Source organism: Oncorhynchus clarkii, chromosome 28 (genome assembly GCF_045791955.1).
Source record: "Oncorhynchus clarkii lewisi isolate Uvic-CL-2024 chromosome 28, UVic_Ocla_1.0, whole genome shotgun sequence".
Classification (NCBI taxonomy): Eukaryota; Metazoa; Chordata; class Actinopteri; order Salmoniformes; family Salmonidae; genus Oncorhynchus; species Oncorhynchus clarkii.
Window position 1 is genome coordinate 13,606,167 of NC_092174.1, and position 22,495 is coordinate 13,628,661.

At 41.7% G+C, this 22,495-nt stretch overlaps 1 protein-coding gene across 3 annotated transcripts; it reads left to right on the top strand.

The window, feature by feature from the left end:
- The first annotated feature begins 3,521 nt into the window (after positions 1–3,521).
- LOC139387245 (ferric-chelate reductase 1a) lies at positions 3,522–22,061 on the top strand. 3 transcript variants are annotated; one of them, XM_071133352.1, is made up of 16 exons: positions 3,522–3,742; positions 4,714–4,912; positions 5,231–5,370; positions 5,518–5,612; positions 5,751–5,898; positions 7,533–7,715; positions 7,810–7,908; positions 8,718–8,865; positions 10,110–10,223; positions 10,450–10,565; positions 10,651–10,737; positions 12,262–12,359; positions 12,704–12,762; positions 13,416–13,559; positions 21,396–21,475; positions 21,884–22,061. In XM_071133352.1, exons 1-16 carry the CDS (start codon positions 3,734–3,736, stop codon positions 21,974–21,976), a joined length of 1,812 nt encoding a protein of 603 aa, XP_070989453.1. In that variant the 5' UTR covers positions 3,522–3,733; the 3' UTR covers positions 21,977–22,061. The 3 variants fall into 3 exon arrangements, with proteins under 3 accessions (XP_070989453.1, XP_070989454.1, XP_070989455.1); XM_071133353.1 differs by lacking the exon at positions 7,810–7,908; XM_071133354.1 differs by lacking the exon at positions 3,522–3,742 and having other exon boundaries at positions 4,811–4,912; positions 5,196–5,370.
- The last annotated feature ends 434 nt before the right edge of the window (positions 22,062–22,495 follow it).

Consider the following 22,495-nt stretch of genomic DNA (forward strand, 5'->3'; position numbering starts at 1 on the left):
TCAACATACCCTCGGGCCAGATGTTCGTCCGCCGATATCGGCATCCCTGGAAGAGAGCTCGGTCCACTCTTCTAAGAACACCTCCAGGTATCGTCAACCGGAAGACTGCCACCGGACCACGGCTCCCCTCTATCGTCTTGGGCAGAGGGTATGTCTGTCTACTCGGGATCTGCCCCTCCAGGTAGAGTACTGCAAACTTTCCCCCAGTTTTATCGGCCCTTTCCCCATACTCAAGATCCTTAGCCCCTCTGCTGTTCATCTTCTGTTGCCCCACACCCTCCGTATACATTCCACTTTCATGTATCAAGGATTAAACCTCTGTCTCACAGTCCTGTCTCCTCTTTCCCTCTGCCGTTCTGTACCTCTTGACACTGCCCTGGATTACTGACCCCTGCCTGCCCTGAGCCTGCCTGCCGTTCTGTACCTTACATACCCTGCCCTGGATTACTGACCTCTGCCTGCCCGGAGCCTGCCTGCCATTCTGTAGCTTACAGACTCTGCCCTGGATTACTGACATCTGCCTGCCCCCGAATTTTGTAAATAAACTTTTGTTATTTCGAACTGTCTGTATCTGGGTCTTATCCTGATGTCTGACAATAGGTGAACTCCAATCAAGTTGTAGAAACATCTCAAGGATGGTCAATGGAAACAGGATGCACCTGAGCTCAATTTCGAGTGTCATCCCAAAGGGTCTGAATACTTACGTAAATAAGGTATTTCTGTTTTTTTATTTTTAAGACATTTGCAAACATTTCCAAAAAATCTGTTTTTGGTTTGTCATTATGGAGTATTGTGTGTAGATTGATGAGGAAAAATATATAATTTAATAAATTTTAGAATAATGCTGTAACGTAACAAAATGTGGAAAAAGTCTAGAGGTCTGAATACTTTCCGAATGCACCGTGTATTCCAGCATTTTGGATTTGAGATCAACTGTCACCTTTAATTTGAGGGTATTTTCGTTCATTTCTTTTTTTACCGTTTAGAAATTAAAGCACTTTATGTACATGATCTAATCCCCTGATTTTAAGGTGTCGTAAGTATTTGGACAAATTCACTTATAGTGTATTACGTTTAGTAAAAAGCTTAGTATTTGATCCCATATTCCTAGCACACAATGACTAAATTGTTTTGGTTGTGTTTCAGATTCAATTGTGCCCAGTAGAAAGGAATGTTCAATAATGGATTGTGTCAATTTGGAGTGACTTTTATTGTAAATAAGAATAGCATATGTTTCTGAAGACTTCTAAATGATTGTGGGTGCTACCATGAAAAAAATGGTAACCTCCCCTGTTATTGGTAACGGTGAGAGGTTAGCATGTTTTGAGGGAATGGTCTTTGTGCATCTGTAACTCATTTAAATTGGGGGACTAGATGCATAAAGTGCTTTCATTTCTAAACCTAAAATAAAAAGTGACTTTCTGTACTGTTGCCTCGCATACAACAATTGATCTCAAATCCAAAACGCTGGAGTATAGAGCCAAATTAAACGTTTTCGCTTTGCTGTCCAAATAAATGCACCAGGGAGTATGTCGAGTCAACATTTCTTCAAATTGTGTAAGTGTAATTTTCTTTTGAGATCTGCGTTTTGTGGTAAATGGCAATCCAAGCCCGACAGCATACATCCTTGTTAGATTAATCGTAATAACATATATTTTGAGTGATAATCCTGTATGTGTTGTGTTCCATATCCATTACCTAGTACAGGTCTCCATTGACTCTGCCCTACCCAAGAACCTGGTTGATACAGTACGGCATCACATTACTGCATCAGATGGGGTCAAAACCATGATTATACTGCAGTTAGTCAATCAACAACCAAATATATAATCGCATAGGTATAACCATGGTTTTAAATCTGATTATTGATGATGCAAATACGTTCTATGCAGTAAAGGCTTTAGCTAATCCACTCCCTGTACTCCATGTCATGTGCTTAAGAGACTGGCTTTACTGCCAATCTTCAGTTATGAACATTCTATCATTAATAAACTCGAGGAGAACAGAGGATTAGTTCCGGATTTGATCACCCTCACAGCTATCCTCCAATCACAATTATGCACATTTGGGAACTTTTTTTGCTAAAAAAAAACGTTTTTTGTTCGTCCAGAAGAAACCAGTGAAGATAGTACAGTTGTTTAGTAATGAGTTTAGAAACTCTGTGAAACCAGTCTGTCAAAAGTTGATAGCTCATGCCTAAATTCTCCAACAATAATTCCAACCACAAAACGGGCCTAGCTAACATCTAAATATTAGTTTTTTAAACTTTGTTATACATTCTAATTCTATTTGAGGCTCAACAAATGTTAATATTATTTCTGTCACGAACCGGCTCAAAGCACGTAACAAACAAGGAGACAACATGGAGATAGGGAATAACAAAATATATTTATTTAACTAAATATAATTAACAATGGTGTGTGTGTATTCAGTAATCAGTAGTGTAAGTGAGTGGTTGCGTGCATAAATGTGATAATGAGGGGTGTTGAAAGGTGCCAACGCAAACAACCACAAACATCCAAAAACAGCCACAAAAATGCCACAACCAAAATCTGTGTCTGCATGGAGAGAGTCTCAATGCTCAGTAAACAACGGACCTGATCAGACAGCTCAGAGCTTCTGCTCTTTTCTGTCCATAAGAAACAAATGGATTGGTGGAAGAGGCAGGGCAGGCCAGGAGCAAGGAAGGAGGGTGTGGTCAAGCAAGGCATCCCCCGAGGATAGATGCCCTAAGGTTTTTATCAGAACGGGCGTAGATTAGTTTCACCTTTTTCTTTTCCCGACATGAGTTTGTGGTGTTTACTTTAAAAAATATGTATTATTTTTAAATAATAATAATAAAAAAATTAAAAAACATCATTAAAATTATAGCTCACAACTGTGCAGGAGGAGAGGGGTGGGGGAGCTAAGGAGTGCATTCACATATATCTACACACTTTCAAATACACACAATTGATTGCATTTAAAAAAATAAAAAAGTTTACTTTTTCATTTTTAAAAAAAAAATATTATTTTTCCTGAATTTTTTTATATATATATTTTTTTCTCCTTTCTCCCCTTTCCTCCCTTCTAGGTCAGTTTTAGCATTATGGACATGTGTATCTGGGCTCCCTTCAGTGATGGGTTGTGAGTGGCTCTGTTGATGAACTTCTGGCCAATGATTGACTCTCTATTGTTGATTGATGTCAGCCCAGATATGTTGTTAACGTAGTGATTGCTGATGTATCTTAGTAGTCTGTAAGTCATTTTTATTGTCATGTTTTGGACTATCTGTAGCCGATTCATCTGCTGTGGTGAAGCTGTTACCCTCAATGAATGGGGAAGAGGTGTATTTATCCTGGGACACACCCGGGCCCAGGTGTGTCCCATTTCACTGACGAACCTCCCGGCTCCACTCACCGATATCCTATTAAGGAAAACAAGAGCAAAGAGAAAGAATTCGGCAGACAGAGTGGGAGGGTCGTCACAATTTCCAACAACCAATGAGCAACTCTGCTCTAAATCCAGCGCATAACTTGAACATTGAGATTGCAGAAAAGCCCTTCTCTTTGGCAATGACAAGGAGTGGCAAGTGGAATGTTAGTTAAAGAGACCGGTACTCACACTATGTAAGCCATGCCTCTTCCCATACAAGGCAAGCCCACATTGGAGGAAGAACCGCCCAGGGCATGAGCTTTAAAAAGCCTTGCTCAGGCAATAAAACGCATACTATCCTTTTCGCAAGCAGTAAAGTATGCTGGAGGTGAGTACATGGTTCGAGATATGTCCTTTAAACTGTCTTTTGTCCTAGTTCGTCAGTTCCCATACTGTTTTCCATTGGTTTTAAATGACCACATGCTTTATTTGGATTAATTAAAGCTTAATGCTAGAATAGTATTTTTCATTGGTTTGCTCAATGCTATGTCTGTTAACTTTCACTGTCTTAGCATGTGGCACATTCAAGAGCCTAACTGAGAAATACACTATATATGCAAAAGTATACGGACACCCCTTCAAATTAGTGGATTCGGTTATTTCAGCCACACCCATTGCTGACAGGAACGGTACCTACCCCAATGCATAGTGCCAACTGTAAGGTTTGGTGGAGGAGTAATAATGGTCTGGGGCTGTTTTTCATTTTTCGGGCTAGGCCCTTTAGTTCCATTGAAGGGAAATCTTAACGCAACAGCCTACAATGACATTCTAGACGTTTCTGTGCTTCCAACTTTGTTGCAACAGTTTGGGGAAGGCCATTTCCTGTTTCAGCATGACAATGCCCCTGTGCACAAAGCGAGGTCCATACAGAAATGTTTTGTTGATCAGTGTGGGATAACTTGACTGGCTTGCACAGAGCCCTGACCTCAAACCCGTCAAACACCTTTGGGATGAATTGGAACATCGACTGTGAGCCGGTCCTAATCTCCCAACATCAGTGCCAGACCTCACAAGTGCTGTTGAATGGACAAGTCCCCACAGCAATGTTCTAAAATCTAGTGGCAAGCCTTCACAGAAGAATGGAGGCTGTTATAGCAGCCAAGGGGGGACCAACTCCATTTTAACCCCCATGATTTTGGAATAAGATGTTTGACGAGCAGGTGTCCACATACTTTTTGTCATGTAGTGTATCTGCAAGTGGTACATTTGTAGGTGGTAATAATGGTTATTGATATAGCCATTGAACATGTGCTTGCCTTCAATGGTGTTTATTAGAGGGTTTTATTTTGTCTTTTTTAGATGGGTGGGAGGCTATGGACCATCCAGCTGTTAGTTCAGACTCTTTGTTTGACATCAGTTGATGCCTTCTCCAATGGAAAAGTGACTGAAGCCTGTGGGAGTATGATGCCAAAACACGGCCATGCCCCCAATACCACCCACTCGCCCTACACTCTGGCTGTCAATGTCACTGAATTCAGTTCTGGAGATTACATCCAAGGTAATGATAACAGTTTGTTAATACAAGAGGAATATATTCAGAAATTCTCAGACGATGGGAATAGAAAGCTTCTTAAATTGTTAACTCCAATGTAATCAGGGTGTTTCCAAACAGAAGTAGAGGTTTGTCAATACATTTCACATCGTCTGATTTTTTTCAAAAGCTCCTGTGCACAATAATCTGAACAGAAATGCTAGGATCAAAAGAGGATGTGAATAATCCAGAGGACTAGACATCTGCCCCTTTATCAGCATTTTATTCAGTTTTGTTCTGGGTCCAACAGAAGCACACTCCTACACTGTCATGTAATGTCCCTAGTTACCATATCTGGAACAACATACTTTGAGGGATTCCTGCTCGAGGCTCGGAATGCATCCAATCCGGACTCTGCTGCTGTCGGCTCCTTCATCCTGACCAATCCTAAAACCACACAACTGTTGCAATGTGGCCACACTCCGGTAGGCCTACTTACCTTTATGCCAATGCCTTTATTTTCATTTGACTCGGAATGAGTCCTTTATAATTACCTCAGGTTACACATGGCCTCAATACTCTACATTTCTTGCAATGTATTATAGTTTTTAATTTTTTTTGTTGCTATTTAGGATTCAGCTGTCAGTCACACAAGTGATGCCAGACAGACACAAATTGTGGTAATCTGGAAAGCTCCCCAAAACTCACCCGCCGCTGTCAAATTTCTGTGAGTGTTTAGAGTCCATCTGCATTCCCTGTCTCACACATGCATTTCCATGACATGCTATGGTCATTTACAATCTACAGCAAAAAAATATATATCCTGAATGTACAGTTAACAATGCATTTGTGTTTCTGAATTAAGTGTGACCGTAGTGGCTCATTACAAGACTTTCTGGGTGAAAATCCCCGGTCCTGTTGTGTCTCAGAGTGGGGTAACTCCCATCCCACCTAAACCCACCACACCTTCCACTACCATAAAGACGTCAACTCCCTCGGTGTTGCCCAGACCAGTAAGTCATACAGTGCATCGGGAACGTATTCATACCCCTTGAGACTATCCACATTTTGTTACGTTACAGACTTATTTTACAATTAATTAAATTGTTTTTTTCCTCATCACTGTACATACAGTACCCCGTAATGACAAAGCAGATATAGGTTTAGACATTTTAGAAAATTTATTTAAAAACAACTGAATGTCACATTTACATAAGTGTTCAGATGCTTTACCCAGTACCTTGTTAAAGCACCAGTGATTACAGCCTCAAGTCTTCTTGGGTATGACGCTACAAGCTTGGCACATCTGTATTTGGGGAGTTTCCCCCACCAGCTCTGTCAGGTTGGATGGGGAGCATCACTTCACAGCTATTTTCAGGTCCCTCCAGAGATTTTAGATCAGGTGCAAGTCCAGGCTCTGGCTGAGCCACTCAAGGACATTCAGAGACCTGTCCCTGAAGCCACTCCTGCGCTGTCTTGGTTGTGTGCTAAGGGTCATTGTCCTGTTGGAAGGTGACCCTTTTCCCCAGTCTAGGGTTCTGAGCGCTCTGGAGCAGGTTTTCATCAAGGATTTCTATGCTTTGGTCCCTTGATTTTCCCTTAACCTGACTAGTCTCCCAGTCCCTGACACTGAAACATTCCCACACCACGATGCTGCCACCACCATGTTTCACTGTAGGGGTGGTGCCAGGTTTCCTCCAGATGTGACGCTTGGCATTCAGGCCAAAGAGTTCAATCTTGGCTTCTCATCAGACCAGAATCTTGTTTCTTATGGTCTTAGTCCTTTAGGTGCCATTTGGCAAACTCCAAGCGGGCTGTCAAATGTTTTGGTACCCTTCAGATCTGTGCCTTGACAACATCCTGTCTTGGAGCGCTATGGTTAATTCCTTAGATTTCATGGCTTGGTTTGCACTGTCAATATGTGGGACATTATATAGACAGGTGTGTGTGTGCCTTTCCAAATCATGTCCAATCAATTACATTGTCCACAGTTGGACTCCAATAGAAACAAGGGATGCACGATATATCATGGAACATATCGGAATCGGCCGATATTAGCCAAAAATGCCAACATCGGTATCAACCCAATATCTAGTTTCATGCCGATGTGGAAGAAAACGATGTCAAAGCTGATGTGTATACCTACATGACGTAATGACGCCACGTAAAATGTTGCCCTACACGTGCAACACCAGCATTCCTAACCTAAACCAGTGTCTGTTGTGTGGATCAAGCAGCAGTCAAGTTGAGCAGTCATTTGGAAGACTAAGACAACTCAAATGCGTACTCCATTAACACCAAGATAATGGAATTCATTGCCCTTCACAATCAACCGTTCTCTTTCGTAACTAGTCGCACACCGGTACACACTAACGTTGCCTACCGGAGTGACACAGTAATTGCGTCACTGCTACTAGCTTCACGAAATACTATGGAACCCTGTTTGGGTCTTTTCGTGTCAAAAAACATACACGTCAAATAACACTTTGATGCATTAAATAAGCCTTTTTTGACACTTCAAATAACAGTTTTATTATAAATATAAACAGTGTACATTACTGTATGTTTTGGTACAGAACCCCCCCCCCCAATTCATGCTCTGTCGGTTTCTCACTGTCTCCTTTCTTGAATCCTCCTCCTGTCTCAGTTCAGCTCAGTGGGCTGTGGCCAACAGAAGTCCTGCCTGTTGGACCCAGTGGGATGTGACCCGGAAAAAGATCCATCGTGCTTCTTCCTGTCGTTTGCCCCCAAGGGTCAGACTGTGGTGTTTGAGCTCAGTGGGCCCTCAGATGGCTACATTGCCTTCGCCCTCTCCCATGACACATGGATGGTAAGTTAGCATTGGTTGATAACTTGCTAGATAAGGTACTGTAGCATTTGGCTGTAACAGTATGCTTTTCCTTCCTTCCTTATTCTGTTGATAGGGGGATGATGACATGTACCTATGTGTGAGGGATGACAGCTTGGTGGATGTGAGCGCAGCTTATGTCAAAGGAAGGTCCTACCCACAGGAGGCCTCTGAGGTGAAACCCCACAGTATATGACTTGAATTGTCTCTTCTATAGACCTACCCGTTAGGGTTCAATATTTTACAAATGTTCCATCCAGAGAATAAATCCCCTTTGTCCCAGGTAACCCGGTATTTCCCGCCAAAACCGGAAGCGCCATTCAGAAGCATTATAAATAGGCCTATGTCTGGATTTGATTAGCGCTTTGATTGAACTTTCAAGCCTGACGCTACCTGAGCGATACATTGATGAGCCCTACATTAAAAACATTTCATGAGACCAAGCCCAAAAAAGACCAAATTATTGTCCAATATGTATGTGAAATATAATGGGGCCTATTTGTATGTTTAGTAGGCTGATGCATATATACTTTTCATAATCATTCCCCTGATATTATCCTACCCTCTTTCTCTATTGTTGCTTCATTCCTTACTTGCTTTCAATAGTTAAATGACATACCTTTTTGATATTTCCTTCTCTTCAATATTCTAATGACATCCTTGAATGATATAGGACGAGTTTGTTGCAGAAGGCGTTCACTTCTCTTCACGAAGATTGAATGATTATGGATTTGAATAGATGACAGCTATAGCTTAACGCCATCGTGCGTTCGCTCTTCTTTCAAATTACCGGTGACTTCAATTGGCTGCTGTTGACATTCAGCAAACAAGACGTTGCGTCCCTCTTTTGAGTAGTTTATTAGTATAAGAAATGCAACAAACACAAGTTCAGCAAGCTATTCTAGTCAAGCTTTTCCTGCATGGGACTCAACGTTAAGGAGAGGCAGATAGCTATAGACATGCCATTATTTCCTTTTCCTATAGAATGTTCTTACAGATGTGGCCTGGAGATTGGCGGATGGAGTCATTCAGTGTCGGTTTCGTCGACAAGTTCTTGTCCCACAGGACCCGACCCGGTTTAGTCTGGACGCACAGTACTACCTGTTCATGGCATACGGTGAAGCTGAAAACGGTGAGTTGCAATATGATATACAATCATGGTATGGTTTTGTACCTGTCCAATATGGCTACCAACAATATGATTTTTGCATTCTGCCCTTTGTTGATCAGTTTTGAGCATACAGGTGTAGATTGGACCTGTGATATAGTTTTATTGTAAACCTCTTAAGCCCTGTTTCCATTGGGGCCAAATTCGAGCTGTTCAAATGTAATTCTCAAATTCGCGCTCTTTCGGGGGAAACCTGGGCCAGCACAGCCCATTTTCACAACTGGTGCCAGCTCAATTAGAATTTGAGCTAGTGACACCTTTACTATGCAACCACCAGCTGATTACTGCTGAATGCTGACACAAAGTACTTCAGTAAAAAAAAAAAAACTTTAAATTGGACCAGTGATAGTTTTTATTGTAGTAGTGTGTTGGGGTACTAGAAAGGTCTTCCACGCATTTTAATAGCTCTCTAATTACTGTACAAGGAAGGGCTGTATTGCAAATTGTTTCCTTTATTACATCCATTAGCAGATTGTCTTTTGCACACATCTACATATCTTTTACACTACATCATAAAATATAAATGCAACTTCAGATCCGGTTCTTTAGGCTCTAAGTTCCCTGACTTTACTCTAGTTATCACCTAGCTCACAAAAATGTCATGTCAGTGTTTTCTGTTGACTCAGGTCAAGGATTTTGTGGTTTATGAGGTTGGCTGGTGTTATTGCCCTCGGCAAAGTCTCATAACAAATAATTATTTCACATTTTTTAATGACACCCACGCTTCCGCAACTGACTACCATGACAGTAAATGTCAAATCAAGTCTGTGTATATAGAATGTCTCAATCATTTTAGGTGCATTGTGAAGAAAAAAAATACTTTTCACCTTAATGACCTGTTTATGACAAATGATAAGTGACAATATAGATAAACGAGTAACACTGGCTCTGAAATGACTTCAAATTATGCTGTCACACAATAGCGTGCAGCCTTTTAATTGTAGGCAATATTTCTGTAGATGGCGTCTCCCCCTTTATATCCCACTGAGCACAGATGTCAATTCAACGTCTTTTCCACGTTGGTTTAACTTAATTTCATTGACATGACATGGAAACAATATTGATTCAACCTTAGTGTTCCCAGTGGGATGTCGCCTTCACTGATCTCTGTATGTCACTCATGGGGACACATTACCTATTTGAGAAGCCTGTAGCTACTGTAAATTACTTGCTTCTAACTTGTCTCTCTCTCAAACCATGGTTTTGAGGCGAGGTGCACAGGCATGAACGCCAACCCCTCATATCTTCACAGCAGTCGGTCATCAACGGCCCAGCAGAGATTCTCAATGGCTCTCGATCACCACTTCTCATGAAATTTCACAGTGAGTGGACTGGAGACTGAAAATGATAGGCAAACTAGAATTCTGTAACTACATAAAAACGACATTCAGCTTTATGCGCAATACCAACTCAGTATGTCATGTCGGACGTGTCCACAATTTGATACATGCAGCATTTCACGACTTGATTTATGAATGCTTATGGCTCCTCTAAAAGTGTTGGTCTGATTCCCATCTGTAATACCTGCTATCTCTTTTGTAATATCAGGCGTTCTGATGTTAATTGCCTGGATGTTGGCTGGAAGCACGGGTACTTTCCTAGCCAGCTACTTCAAGCCTGATTGGCCAGAGAGAACACTGTTTGGTCAGAGAATTTGGTTCCAGGTATGTGACAAACTGAAGGTTGTCTCTACATATGTCACTGCTTAAATAAAGGTGATAAGCATCAACGTGTCCTGTGTTTGTCCAGGTGCATCGAGGGTTGATGATATTAACAGTGCTGCTTACCTGTGTGGCCTTCACTCTTCCCTTCATCTACAGAGGTGGTTGGAGTAAGGTAAGCTAGTAAGCATTAGCACACACAATCCCTCTTATTCTGCCTCACACCTGCAACGTTATACACTGCCTTAACCTTGTTTAGCCAGCAGAGGGCATTGCATCTTGTCGGATGAGGAGATTTTGAGTGCCTGACTATAATGTAACTGTCATGGACTGATTCAACCAAATCTATTTAAAAAATATATATATATTGACTCGATGGAGGAACGTAGTCAGAAATCCTGATGCATGTCTTGCTCGAGCTGTGAATGCAACTGCTTCACCTCTGATGCTCACAGGCAATGTGTATTGGAAGAGATTTCTGAATGTTCTTTGCCCAGCATACACCCCTCCAACCAGACATGCTTTATCTAACCATTTGTTGGATGCAGAGTTCAAGTGAAGGAAAGCAAATCATCAAGAAAGCAGACTGTATAGCAATCATCTCTGATGGGTGGTCGAATGTTCGTGGGCAAGGAATAATTAACTCCATCTCCAGCCAGTATTCTACAAGAGCACAGACACAAGGGACAACAGACACACCGGTCTCTACATTGCAGATGAGCTGACGGCAGTCATCAATGACCTTGAACCAAGAAGGTATTTGCTCTGGTGACAGACAATGCTGCAAACATGAAGGTTGCTTGGTCTAAAGTGGAGGAGTCCTACCCTCACATCACACCCATTTTGATGTGCTGCTCATGTGTTGAATCTGCTCCTCAAGGACACCATGGCACTGAAAACAATGGCTACACTCTACAAGAGAGCCAAGGAAATTGTTAGGTATTGTGAAGGGTCATCAAGTTATAGCAGCAATCTACCTCACCAAGCAAAGTGAGAAGAATAAGAGCACCACATTGAAGCTGCACAGCAACACCCATTGGGGGGGGTGTTGGTATCATGTTTGACAGTCTCCTGGAGGGGAGGAGTCTCAATCCCTTCTGTTCAGTGAAATCATCTCATGTGAAGAGTCAACTCAAATTCTTAACTAAATTGTTATTTCTATTGGAAGGATTTAATAATTTGCAGTCTACTTATGATAAGGTAAAAGGTTTGTTTGTCTCCATATGATATGGTAGATGTATCCAATGCAAAGAACATCTACATTTTAAATGGTATTAATTTGCATATTCCCACGGAAAGTTTCCACCTCTGAATATTCCCCAAAATGTGCAACCCCTAGACACAAGGAATAAACAGTGACTAACGAGTAAAAAATAAATAACATGGCTCTATACAGGGAGTACCAGTACTGAGTCGATGTGAAAGTGTATGAGAACTGAGGTAGCCATGTACAGATGGGTAGGAGTAAAATGACTAGGCAACAGGCCAGATAGACAGTAGCAGCAGGGAAAGTGTTTGTAGGCATCAGTGCATGTGTGTAAGGACATATGACTGTGCTGGGGGGTAAGTATGTGGTTAGAGTCCAGTGGGTATGTATTAGAGTTAGGTCAATTTAGGTAGTCTGGGTAAAAAAGTTGTTTGCATTGAGGGCTTTAGTGTTTAATACAGAGCGTTTTGTCTTTCTGGTGTCTGTCTCCAGCATGCTGGGGCCCATCCCTACCTGGGATGTACTGTACTAGCCCTGGCTCTCCTTCAGCCTATCATGGCCACTCTCAGACCTCCCCCTGACTCCTCCAGGTAAAGCCCAATTGACTACCAACTGTACTCCATACCGCAATGGAAGATTCTAATGCTGGAAATGCTTTGCTAAACTGCTCGTAAACATTACGTAGACCTCATGCTAAACGGTTTATAATACACACATTTGGTGACATTTTCATTCAATATGTACATTAACTAATGATTTTGATCATGGCATAGGTTAAAAACAAATTAAGTGCTACAATTACCCATACAAGTAATGGCTGGATTGTATATTGACTCTGGTGCTCTTGTTTTCTCTATCCATTCCATGGCTGTGACATAAGTGTTACTCTATTATTAGCCTGTATTCCTACCACTGAGATGTTCTTTCTTTGCAGGAGGTGGGTGTTTAATTGGCTGCATTGGGGAGCTGGCACTGTTGCTGAGATTATGGCTGGTTAGTCAACCTTCTGGAAATTCTTCTCTTCTTTTAGTACATATTTGATAGTCACGCTAAATAACCTAACACATACAAAGTCCTAATTTTGTCTCATTGAATGTTACTGAGTAGCTAGCTGAGGATCACTTCCCAATGAGTAAATCCTGTTTTGGGTCAAGTTTTCCTGACCATGTGACTTTACCAGGAAAAGCTCAGGGTCCTATCTATAACTAGTGGTGCATTCACGGGCTGTCGTAGTTAACAGAAATATAACGTTTTACTTGAACAACCCTCCAAGTCATGTCAAGATTAGTTTTTACTTGAGTGGCTGAGTTTCATTTCACCACTGACATCTCACCTTTTCAACCAAAACATGACGACCAATCAGTTTCACAAGCTTATCCATGTGGATAATTAAGATAGTTTGACAGTATTGTCAAACTAGCTTACTGTATTAGCAATGTTAGCTAACTTTTTTAGCTAATTGTTCCGACTTCTAAAGCACTTGAACACAATCATATCGGACTTACAACTTCCTTATTGGGAGGTTTCCCACTTCCGACGAGCATGTGAATGCAGCATTGGGCCCTGAGTTTTTCCTGGTCTGGTCACATGGTCAGGGAAAACCCTTATCCTTTATCATGTGATACACTCTTCCTGTTGTGATGCAGTGGCGGCCATGTTTTTGGGGATGGGCCAGCAATCTGTGCTCCTGCCACACTCCTGGCGCCTGGTGGTTCTGGCTGGGTTCCTGGCATGGGTCGTTCTCTTGAGGGTGCTTCTTGGGCTCCATAAAAAAGGCTACATTAAAACACGTAAGGAATCGGTTTATCTCCATTAGTTGTGACATCAGTGAAGTTTTCTTTTTATAGGTGACAAGTTGAATCTTTCATCCAACTTTGATGTGCAAATGCATTACTTCCTTTCTTGCTACAGTGCCTTGCGAAAGTATTCGGCCCCCTTGAACTTTGCGACCTTTTGCCACATTTCAGGCTTCAAACATAAAGATATAAAACTGTATTTTTTTGTGAAGAATCAACAACAAGTGGGACACAATCATGAAGTGGAACAACATTTATTGGATATTTCAAACTTTTTTAACAAATCAAAAACTGAAATTGGGCGTGCAAAATTATTCAGCCCCCTTAAGTTAATACTTTGTAGCGCCACCTTTTGCTGCGATTACAGCTGTAAGTCGCTTGGGGTATGTCTCTATCAGTTTTGCACATCGAGAGACTGAAATTTTTTCCCATTCCTCCTTGCAAAACAGCTCGAGCTCAGTGAGGTTGGATGCAGAGCATTTGTGATCAAATCAAATCAAATTTATTTATATAGCCCTTCGTACATCAGCTGATATCTCAAAGTGCTGTACAGAAACCCAGCCTAAAACCCCAAACAGCAAGCAATGCAGGTGTAGAAGCACGGTGGCTAGGAAAAACTCCCTAGAAAGGCCAAAACCTAGGAAGAAACCTAGAGAGGAACCAGGCTATGTGGGGTGGCCAGTCCTCTTCTGGCTGTGCCGGGTGGAGATTATAACAAAACATGGTCAAGATGTTCAAATGTTCATAGATGACCAGCATGGTCTAATAATAATAATAATAATAATAATAATAATAATAATAATAATAATGCAGAATAGTTGAAACTGGAGCAGCAGCACAGTCAGGTGGACTGGGGACAGCAAGGAGTCATCATGTCAGGTAGTCCAGGGGCATGGTCCTAGGGCTCAGGTCCTCCGAGAGAGAAAGAGAGAAGGAGAGAATTAGAGAACGCACACTTAGATTCACACAGGACACCGAATAGGACAGGAGAAGTACTCCAGATATAACAAACTGACCCTAGCCCCCCGACACAAACTACTGCAGCATAAATACTGGAGGCTGAGACAGGAGGGGTCAGGAGACACTGTGGCCCACTCCGAGGACACCCCCGGACAGGGCCAAACAGGAAGGATATAACCCCACCCACTTTGCCAAAGCACAGCCCCCACACCACTAGAGGGATATCTTCAACCACCAACTTACCATCCTGAGACAAGGCTGAGTATAGCCCACAAAGACCTCCGCCACGGCACAACCCAAGGGGGGGGGGGGGGGGGTGGCGCCAACCCAGACAGGATGACCACATCAGTGACTCAACCCACTCAGGTGACACACCCCCTCCAGGGACGGCATGAGAGGGCCCCAGTAAAGCCAGTGACTCAGCCCCTGTAATAGGGTTAGAGGCAGAGAATCCCAGTGGAAAAAGGGGAACCGACCAGGCAGAGACAGCAAGGGCGGTTCGTTGCTCCAGAGCCTTTCCGTTCACCCTCCCACTCCTGGGCCAGACTACACTCAATCATATGACCCACTGAAGAGATGAGTCTTCAGTAGAGACTTAAAGGTTGAGACCGAGTTTGCGTCTCTGACATGGGTAGGCAGACCGTTCCATAAAAATGGAGCTCTATAGGAGAAAGCCCTGCCTCCAGCTGTTTGCTTAAAAATTCTAGGGACAATTAGGAGGCCTGCGTCTTGTGACCGTAGCGTACGTGTAGGTATGTACGGCAGGACCAAATCAGAGAGATAGGTAGGAGCAAGCCCATGTAATGCTTTGTAGGTTAGCAGTAAAACCTTGAAATCAGCCCTTGCTTTGACAGGAAGCCAGTGTAGAGAGGCTAGCACTGGAGTAATATGATCAAATTGTTTGGTTCTAGTCAGGATTCTAGCAGCCGTATTTAGCACTAACTGAAGTTTATTTAGTGCTTTATCCGGGTAGCCGGAAAGTAGAGCATTGCAGTAGTCTAACCTGGAAGTGACAAAAGCATGGATTAATTTTTCTGCGTCATTTTTGGACAGAAAGTTTCTGATTTTTGCAATGTTACGTAGATGGAAAAAAGCTGTCCTTGAAATGGTCTTGATATGTTCTTCAAAAGAGAGATCAGGGTCCAGAGTAACGCCGAGGTCCTTCACAGTTTTATTTGAGACGACTGTACAACCATTAAGATTAATTGTCAGATTCAACAGAAGATCTCTTTGTTTCTTGGGACCTAGAACAAGCATCTCTGTTTTGTCCGAGTTTAAAAGTAGAAAGTTTGCAGCCATCCACTTCCTTATGTCTGAAACACATTCTTCTAGCAAGGGCAATTTTGGGGCTTCACCATGTTTAATTGAAATGTACAGCTGTGTGTCATCCGCATAGCAGTGAAAGTTAACATTATGTTTTCGAATAACATCCCCAAGAGGTAAAATATATAGTGAAAACAATAGTGGTCCTAAAACGGAACCTTGAGGAACACCGAAATTTACAGTTGATTTGTCAGAGGACAAACCATTCACAGAGACAAACTGATATCTTTCCGACAGATAAGATCTAAACCAGGCCAGAACTTGTCCGTGTAGACCAATTTGGGTTTCCACTCTCTCCAAAAGAATGTGGTGATCGATGGTATCAAAAGCAGCACTAAGGTCTAGGAGCACGAGGACAGATGCAGAGCCTCGGTCCGATGCCATTAAAATGTCATTTACCACCTTCACAAGTGCCGTCTCAGTGCTATGATGGGGTTTAAAACCAGACTGAAGCATTTCGTATACATTGTTTGTCTTCAGGAAGGCAGTGAGTTGTTGCGCAACAGCCTTTTCTAAAATTTGAGAGGAATGGAAGATTCGATATAGGCCGATAGTTTTTTATATTTTCTGGGTCAAGGTTTGGCTTTTTCAAGAGAGGCTTTATTACTGCCACTTTTAGTGAGTTTGGTACACATCCGGTGGATAGAGAGCCGTTTATTATGTTCAACATAGGAGGGCCAAGCACAGGAAGCAGCTCTTTCAGTAGTTTAGTTGGAATAGGGTCCAGTATGCAGCTTGAAGGTTTAGAGGCCATGATTATTTTCATCATTGTGTCAAGAGATATAGTACTAAAACACTTGAGCGTCTCTCTTGATCCTAAGTCCTGGCAGAGTTGTGCAGACTCAGGACAACTGAGCTTTGAAGGAATACGCAGATTTAAGGAGGAGTCCGTAATTTGCTTTCTAATAATCATAATCTTTTCCTCAAAGAAGTTCATGAATTTATCACTGCTAAAGTGAAAGTGATCCTCTCTTGGGGAATGCTGCTTTTTAGTTAGCTTTGCGACAGTATCAAAAAGGAATTTCGGATTGTTCTTATTTTCCTCAATTAAGTTAGAAAAATAGGATGATCGAGCAGCAGTAAGGGCTCTTCGGTACTGCACGGCACTGTCTTTCCAAGCTAGTCGGAAAACTTCCAGTTTGGGGTGGCGCCATTTCCGTTCCAATTTTCTGGAAGCTTGCTTCAGAGCTCGGGTATTTTCTGTGTACCAGGGAGCTAGTTTCTTATGAGAAATGTTTTTAGTTTTTAGGGGTGCAACTGCATCTAGGGTATTGCGCAAGGTTAAGTTGAGTGAACAGCAGTTTTCAGTTCTTTCCACAGATTCTCGATTGAATTCAGGTCTGGACTTTGACTTGGCCATTCTAACACCTGGATATGTTTATTTTTGAACCATTCCATTGTAGATTTTGCTTTATGTTTTGGATCATTGTCTTGTTGGAAGACAAATCTCCGTCCCAGTCTCAGGTCTTTTGCCACCACCATGTTTGACAGTGGGGATGGTGTGTTCAGCTGTGTTGCTTTTACGCCAAACATAACGTTTTGCATTGTTGCCAAAAAGTTCAATTTTGGTTTCATCTGACCAGAGCACCTTCCACATGTTTGTCTCCCAGGTGGCTTGTGGCAAACTTTAAACAACACTTTTTGTGGATATCTTTAAGAAATGGCTTTCTTCTTGCCACTCTTCCATAAAGGCCAGACTTGTGCAATATACGACTGATTGTTGTCCTATGGACAGAGTCTCCCACCTCAGCTGTAGATCACTCCAGTTCATCCAGAGTGATCATGGGCCTCTTGGCTGCATCTCTGATCAGTCTTCTCCTTGTATGAGCTGAAAGTTGAGAGGGACGGCCAGGTCTTGGTAGATTTGCAGTGGTCTTATACTCCTTCCATTTCAATATTATCGCTTGCACAGTGCTCCTTGGGATGTTTAAAGCTTGGGAAATCTTTTTGTATCCAAATCCGGCTTTAAACTTCTTCACAACAGTATATCGGACCTGCCTGGTGTGTTCCTTGTTCTTCATGATGCTCTCTGCGCTTTTAACGGACCTCTGAGACTATCACAGTGCAGGTGCATTTATACGGAGACTTGATTACACACAGGTGGATTGTATTTATCATCATTAGTCATTTAGGTCAACATTGGATCATTCAGAGATCCTCACTGAACTTCTGGAGAGTTTGCTGCACTGAAAGTAAAGGGGCTGAATAATTTTTTGGTTTGTTAAAAAAGTTTGAAATATCCAATAAATGTCGTTCCACTTCATGATTTTGTCCCACTTGATGTTGATTCTTCACAAAAAATACAGTTTTATATCTTTATGTTTGACGCCTGAAATGTGGCAAAAGGTCGCAAAGTTCAAGGGGGCCGAATACTTTCGCAATGCACTGTATATGTCAACTTTTTGAGTTCTTGAAATGAGCAGTTATACACACACTAATCATGTGTGAATATCTAGTTAAGACGATGCACATCCTCCCATTTACTTCATAACAGGTTATACAATGCATTCGGAAAGTATTCAGACCCCTTGACTTTTTCCATATTTTGTTACGTTACAGCCTTATTCTAAAATGGATTCCGTAGTTTTTTCCTCTCAATCTACACGCAATACCCCATAATGACAAAGCAAAAATTTATTTAAAAAAAGTTATATGTGTGTGTGTGAAGTCTTGAGACCCTTTGCTATGAGACTTGAAATTGCGCTCCGGTGCATCCTGTTTCCATTGATCATCCTTGATGTTTCTACGACTTGATTGGAGTCCAACTGTGGTATATTCAATTGATTGGACATGATTTGGAAAGGCGCAGACCTGTCTATAAGGTCCCACAGTTGACAGTGAATGTCAGAGCAAAAACCAAGCCATGAGGTCTAGGGAATTGTCCATAGAGCTCCAAGAAGATTGTGTCAAGGCACATATCAGGGGAAGGGTACCAAACAATTTCTGCAGCATTGAAGGTCCCCAAGAACACAGTGGCCTCCTTCTTAAATGGAAGAAGTTTGGAACCACCAAGACTCTTCCTAGAGCTGGCAGCCCAGCCAAACTGAGCAATCAGGGGGGAAGGGCCTTGGTCAGGGAGGTGACCAAGAACCCAATCGTCACTGACAGAGCTTCAGATTTCTTCTGTGGAGATGGTTGTCCTTCTGGAAGGTTCTCCCATCTCTGCAACACTCCACCAATCAAGCCTTTATGATAAAGTGCCAGACAGAACCCACTCCTCAGTAAAAGGCACATGGAGGATAGGGTAGGGTCTAGCAAAAAGGATAGGGTCTAGTTTCTTGACGTGCCCAAAGTAAACTTCCTGTTACTCAGGCCCAGAAGCCAGGATATTCATATAGGAAACACTTATGTTTCTACAACTGTTAAAATAATGTCTGAGACTGTAACAGAATTGATATGGCAGGTGAAAAAACAACCAGAATTTGAGGCCCCAGGCTCTTATGGAAAGCTATTGTTCCTATGTAATTCCAGCTCCCAGTTTGCAATTCCTATGGCTTCCACGAGATGTCAACAGTCTTTGTTCAAGGTTTCAGGCTTGTTTCTTAAAATGAGCAAGAATTGAGTTTTAGTGAAGAGAGCACCGGAACAATATCAGTCTTTCGGCTAACTACTCATTTTACTTTCCTATTGAACATATTACTTTTTGTATGAAATATTATAGTTTATTTGCATTTTAGGGTACCTGAGGATTAAATAGACGTCATTTGACTTGTTTGGATAAATGTTAGCAGTAGGTTTTTGGACTGCATGTTGAACGAGTGGATTACTGAAATCGATGGCCCCAGCTAAATTGACTTTTTGGGCTATAAAGAAGGATTTTATCTAACAAAACGACCATGTTGTAGCTGGGACTCTTGGGATTGCAAATAGGAAGATTTTCAAAAGTAAGTGATTTATTTAATCGCTTTTTGTGAAGCCTGTGCTGGTTGAGAAATATGTTGATGTGGGACGCCGTCCTCAGACAATTGCATGGTATGCTTTCTCTGTAAAGCCTTTTGTAAATCAGTTAGATTAACAAGAAGTTCAGCTTTTAAATGATATAAGATTATTTATTTGATTTGCGCTCCCTCCAATTTTCACCGGATGTTGTCGACAGGTGTCCCGCTAAAGTGTACTTTACCCATTTCATGACATTTTTATATATTGCTACTAAAATGAAATCACATTTTATATTCATTTCAAACGGCATTAGCATGAGAACTTACCAGTCCAAAACAATGTCCTCTCGGTTCAAAAAATATTCCTCCATTTGGGAATTGCTAAATGAATCGTCCTCCAACAATCTGTCTCACTTTCCCAATCAATTTCTTCTAAAATTGTGTACATCTGTATCTAGACTTAGATTTAGCTTTCCCTGGCTTAGTCGCCATACTGATTTGATATACTGTATAAACAGCTGAAGATGCGCTTTACCAAAATAATGCTGTGCTTAACATGCGTGGCTCCTTCTGGTGTGACTCTTCAATGGCGAATGACCCTCTTTACGCCGGAGTTTACTACATGGGTTGGTCTTCCAACACAAACATTACATATTGCCGTTTACCTCAGCTCATTGGCGATCTACCCAGCTAGATTTCAAGACTATCAGTGGTCACTGGGTTAAAATACAGTCAATCAACGAAACAGCGGTCATATCATTGGTGCACAATGATGTCATTACTTGTCTTCAAATCGGTTTCTTTCAGTCGATACGTCCCGAGAAATGACCCATCACGTTTGGTTGTGTTACAAACCAGTTGATTGCAATGAAACCAAACATGACTGGATAAAGTCACGTTTGGTGTGTGTTTACATCGAATGTGTCGTCAAATGGAATGAGACGGAATTCACGACACAAGCGGTTCACAATGTTTTGTGTTAGGCTATAAAAATGGATTTTATCAAACAAAAGACCATTCATTGTGTAACAATGAGCATTGGGATTGCAAACAGGAAGATTGTTAAATGTAAACAATTTATTTCATTGTAATTTGTGCTTTTGTAATGCCTGTGCTGGTTGAAATAGTTTTTCTTCTTATGGGGCTTTGTTCTCAGATAATTGCATCGTATTCTTTCGCAGTAAATCCTTTTAAATCTGACCGCAGTTGGATTAACAAGATTCTAGGCTTTCGGGGAAGTTGAAGTTGGACAAGTTTTGTGATGAGAATCTCTTGGTTAACAGTATCAAAAGCCCCAACAACACCCCCTTTGTCCATCTTGGACTTCACATTTTCCAGAAGAAAGCAGACTTGAGACTGTAGTCGCTGCCAAAGGTGCTTCAACAAAGTACTGAGTAAAGGGTCTGAGAACATATGTACTGTAATTATGTTGAAGTTTTTTTTATACTGTATACATTTGGAATGTATAAACGTGTTTTTGCTTTGTCCATTATTGGGGTTTTGTGTGTAGATTTGAGGGGGAGAACGTTTTTTTTTTTTTTTTTTTTTTTAAGGTTGTAATATAACATGTGGAAAGTCAAGGAGTCTGAATACTTTCCGACTGCAATGTATGTGTGAATAGCCCACATGCTATATTCCTTCAAGGTAAATATTTTTTTCCTGTTTTTAGGGTTTTGTGACTTTGTTTCCAAAGCGAGTGACACTGATCAGCAACGGATTCTTGCTGATGACTCAGAGGACAGCACTTGGGTAAGGCCATAAGCACAGATTTAAGGGTTTCTCTGAAGCTTTTAAGTAATTTGAAGTGTGAAGGACAGTAAGAATTCAACTTTGAAGCCAGATGTAGTTTTAAGATGAACACTTTTCTTGAACATGTTTTTATGAAGTCAGCTTTGTCTGATTTAGACCCTGTAGAAGCTATTTGATTGTTCAGGAGTAAATGTATGGGATTTACTAGCAACTGCTGGTCCAAAGTAATCTTGGCACCCAGAACCAAATCAACTGCTGGTTTTTAGCTACTCATTTGATATTAAGGCTGTCATGACAGATTGGTGCAAAATGCCAGTTTGTATTTGTCTATAATATTGTGCACTTTTGACAACTTAATATTATGGTTTTTTTTCTCTCTTCCCCCCCCCCCCCCCCCCCCCCCCACAGGATACATGGTTCAAAATTGTTGCCCTTCTTGCCTTTGTTATTGGGAATAGTGGGTTCCTGATCAGCTTCATTCACACCATCAGTGGATTGTGATGAATCTGTGAGAAGGGCCATTCCATGGTACATGACAACTCACTGTCTGGTGGAGGAAAGATGGCGGTTCCTGACTCTTATTTAGATCCAGGCCACAGGCAGATCAAAGCACTGATCCAGATCTAAAGCTATAAATGTAATGATAGGGAATATATATATATATATATATACAAAAAAAATACTGGCTAGATTATCCATTTCACACGCACATCAAAAGTATTTCTGCACTATTGATTTTGCACGAATGTTCTTATCCCAACTTCTCAGGAAATGCAGTTGTACACTCAGCAGCCAGTTTATTAGGTATACCGTCCCGTTCACGTGGCCGTGGCTTAGTGTGTATATACTGTAAAGCAAGCAGACAGGCATCGAGCACAGGAGGCTGCTGTGGGGAGGACGGCTCGTAATAATGGCCTGAACCGAGCGACTGGAATGGTATCAAACACATGGAAGCCATGTTTGACGCATTTGATACTGTTCCACTAATGCCTCCAGCCATTACCATGAACCTGTCCTCCC

Excerpts from the sequence above, each read along its gene's own strand:
- LOC139387245 (XM_071133352.1), top strand. Across the intron at positions 4,913-5,230 it reads TTCTGGAGATTACATCCAAG|TTACCATATCTGGAACAACA; the intron begins GTAATGATAACA and ends TAATGTCCCTAG. Across the intron at positions 7,716-7,809 it reads TCTCCCATGACACATGGATG|GGGGATGATGACATGTACCT; the intron begins GTAAGTTAGCAT and ends TTCTGTTGATAG.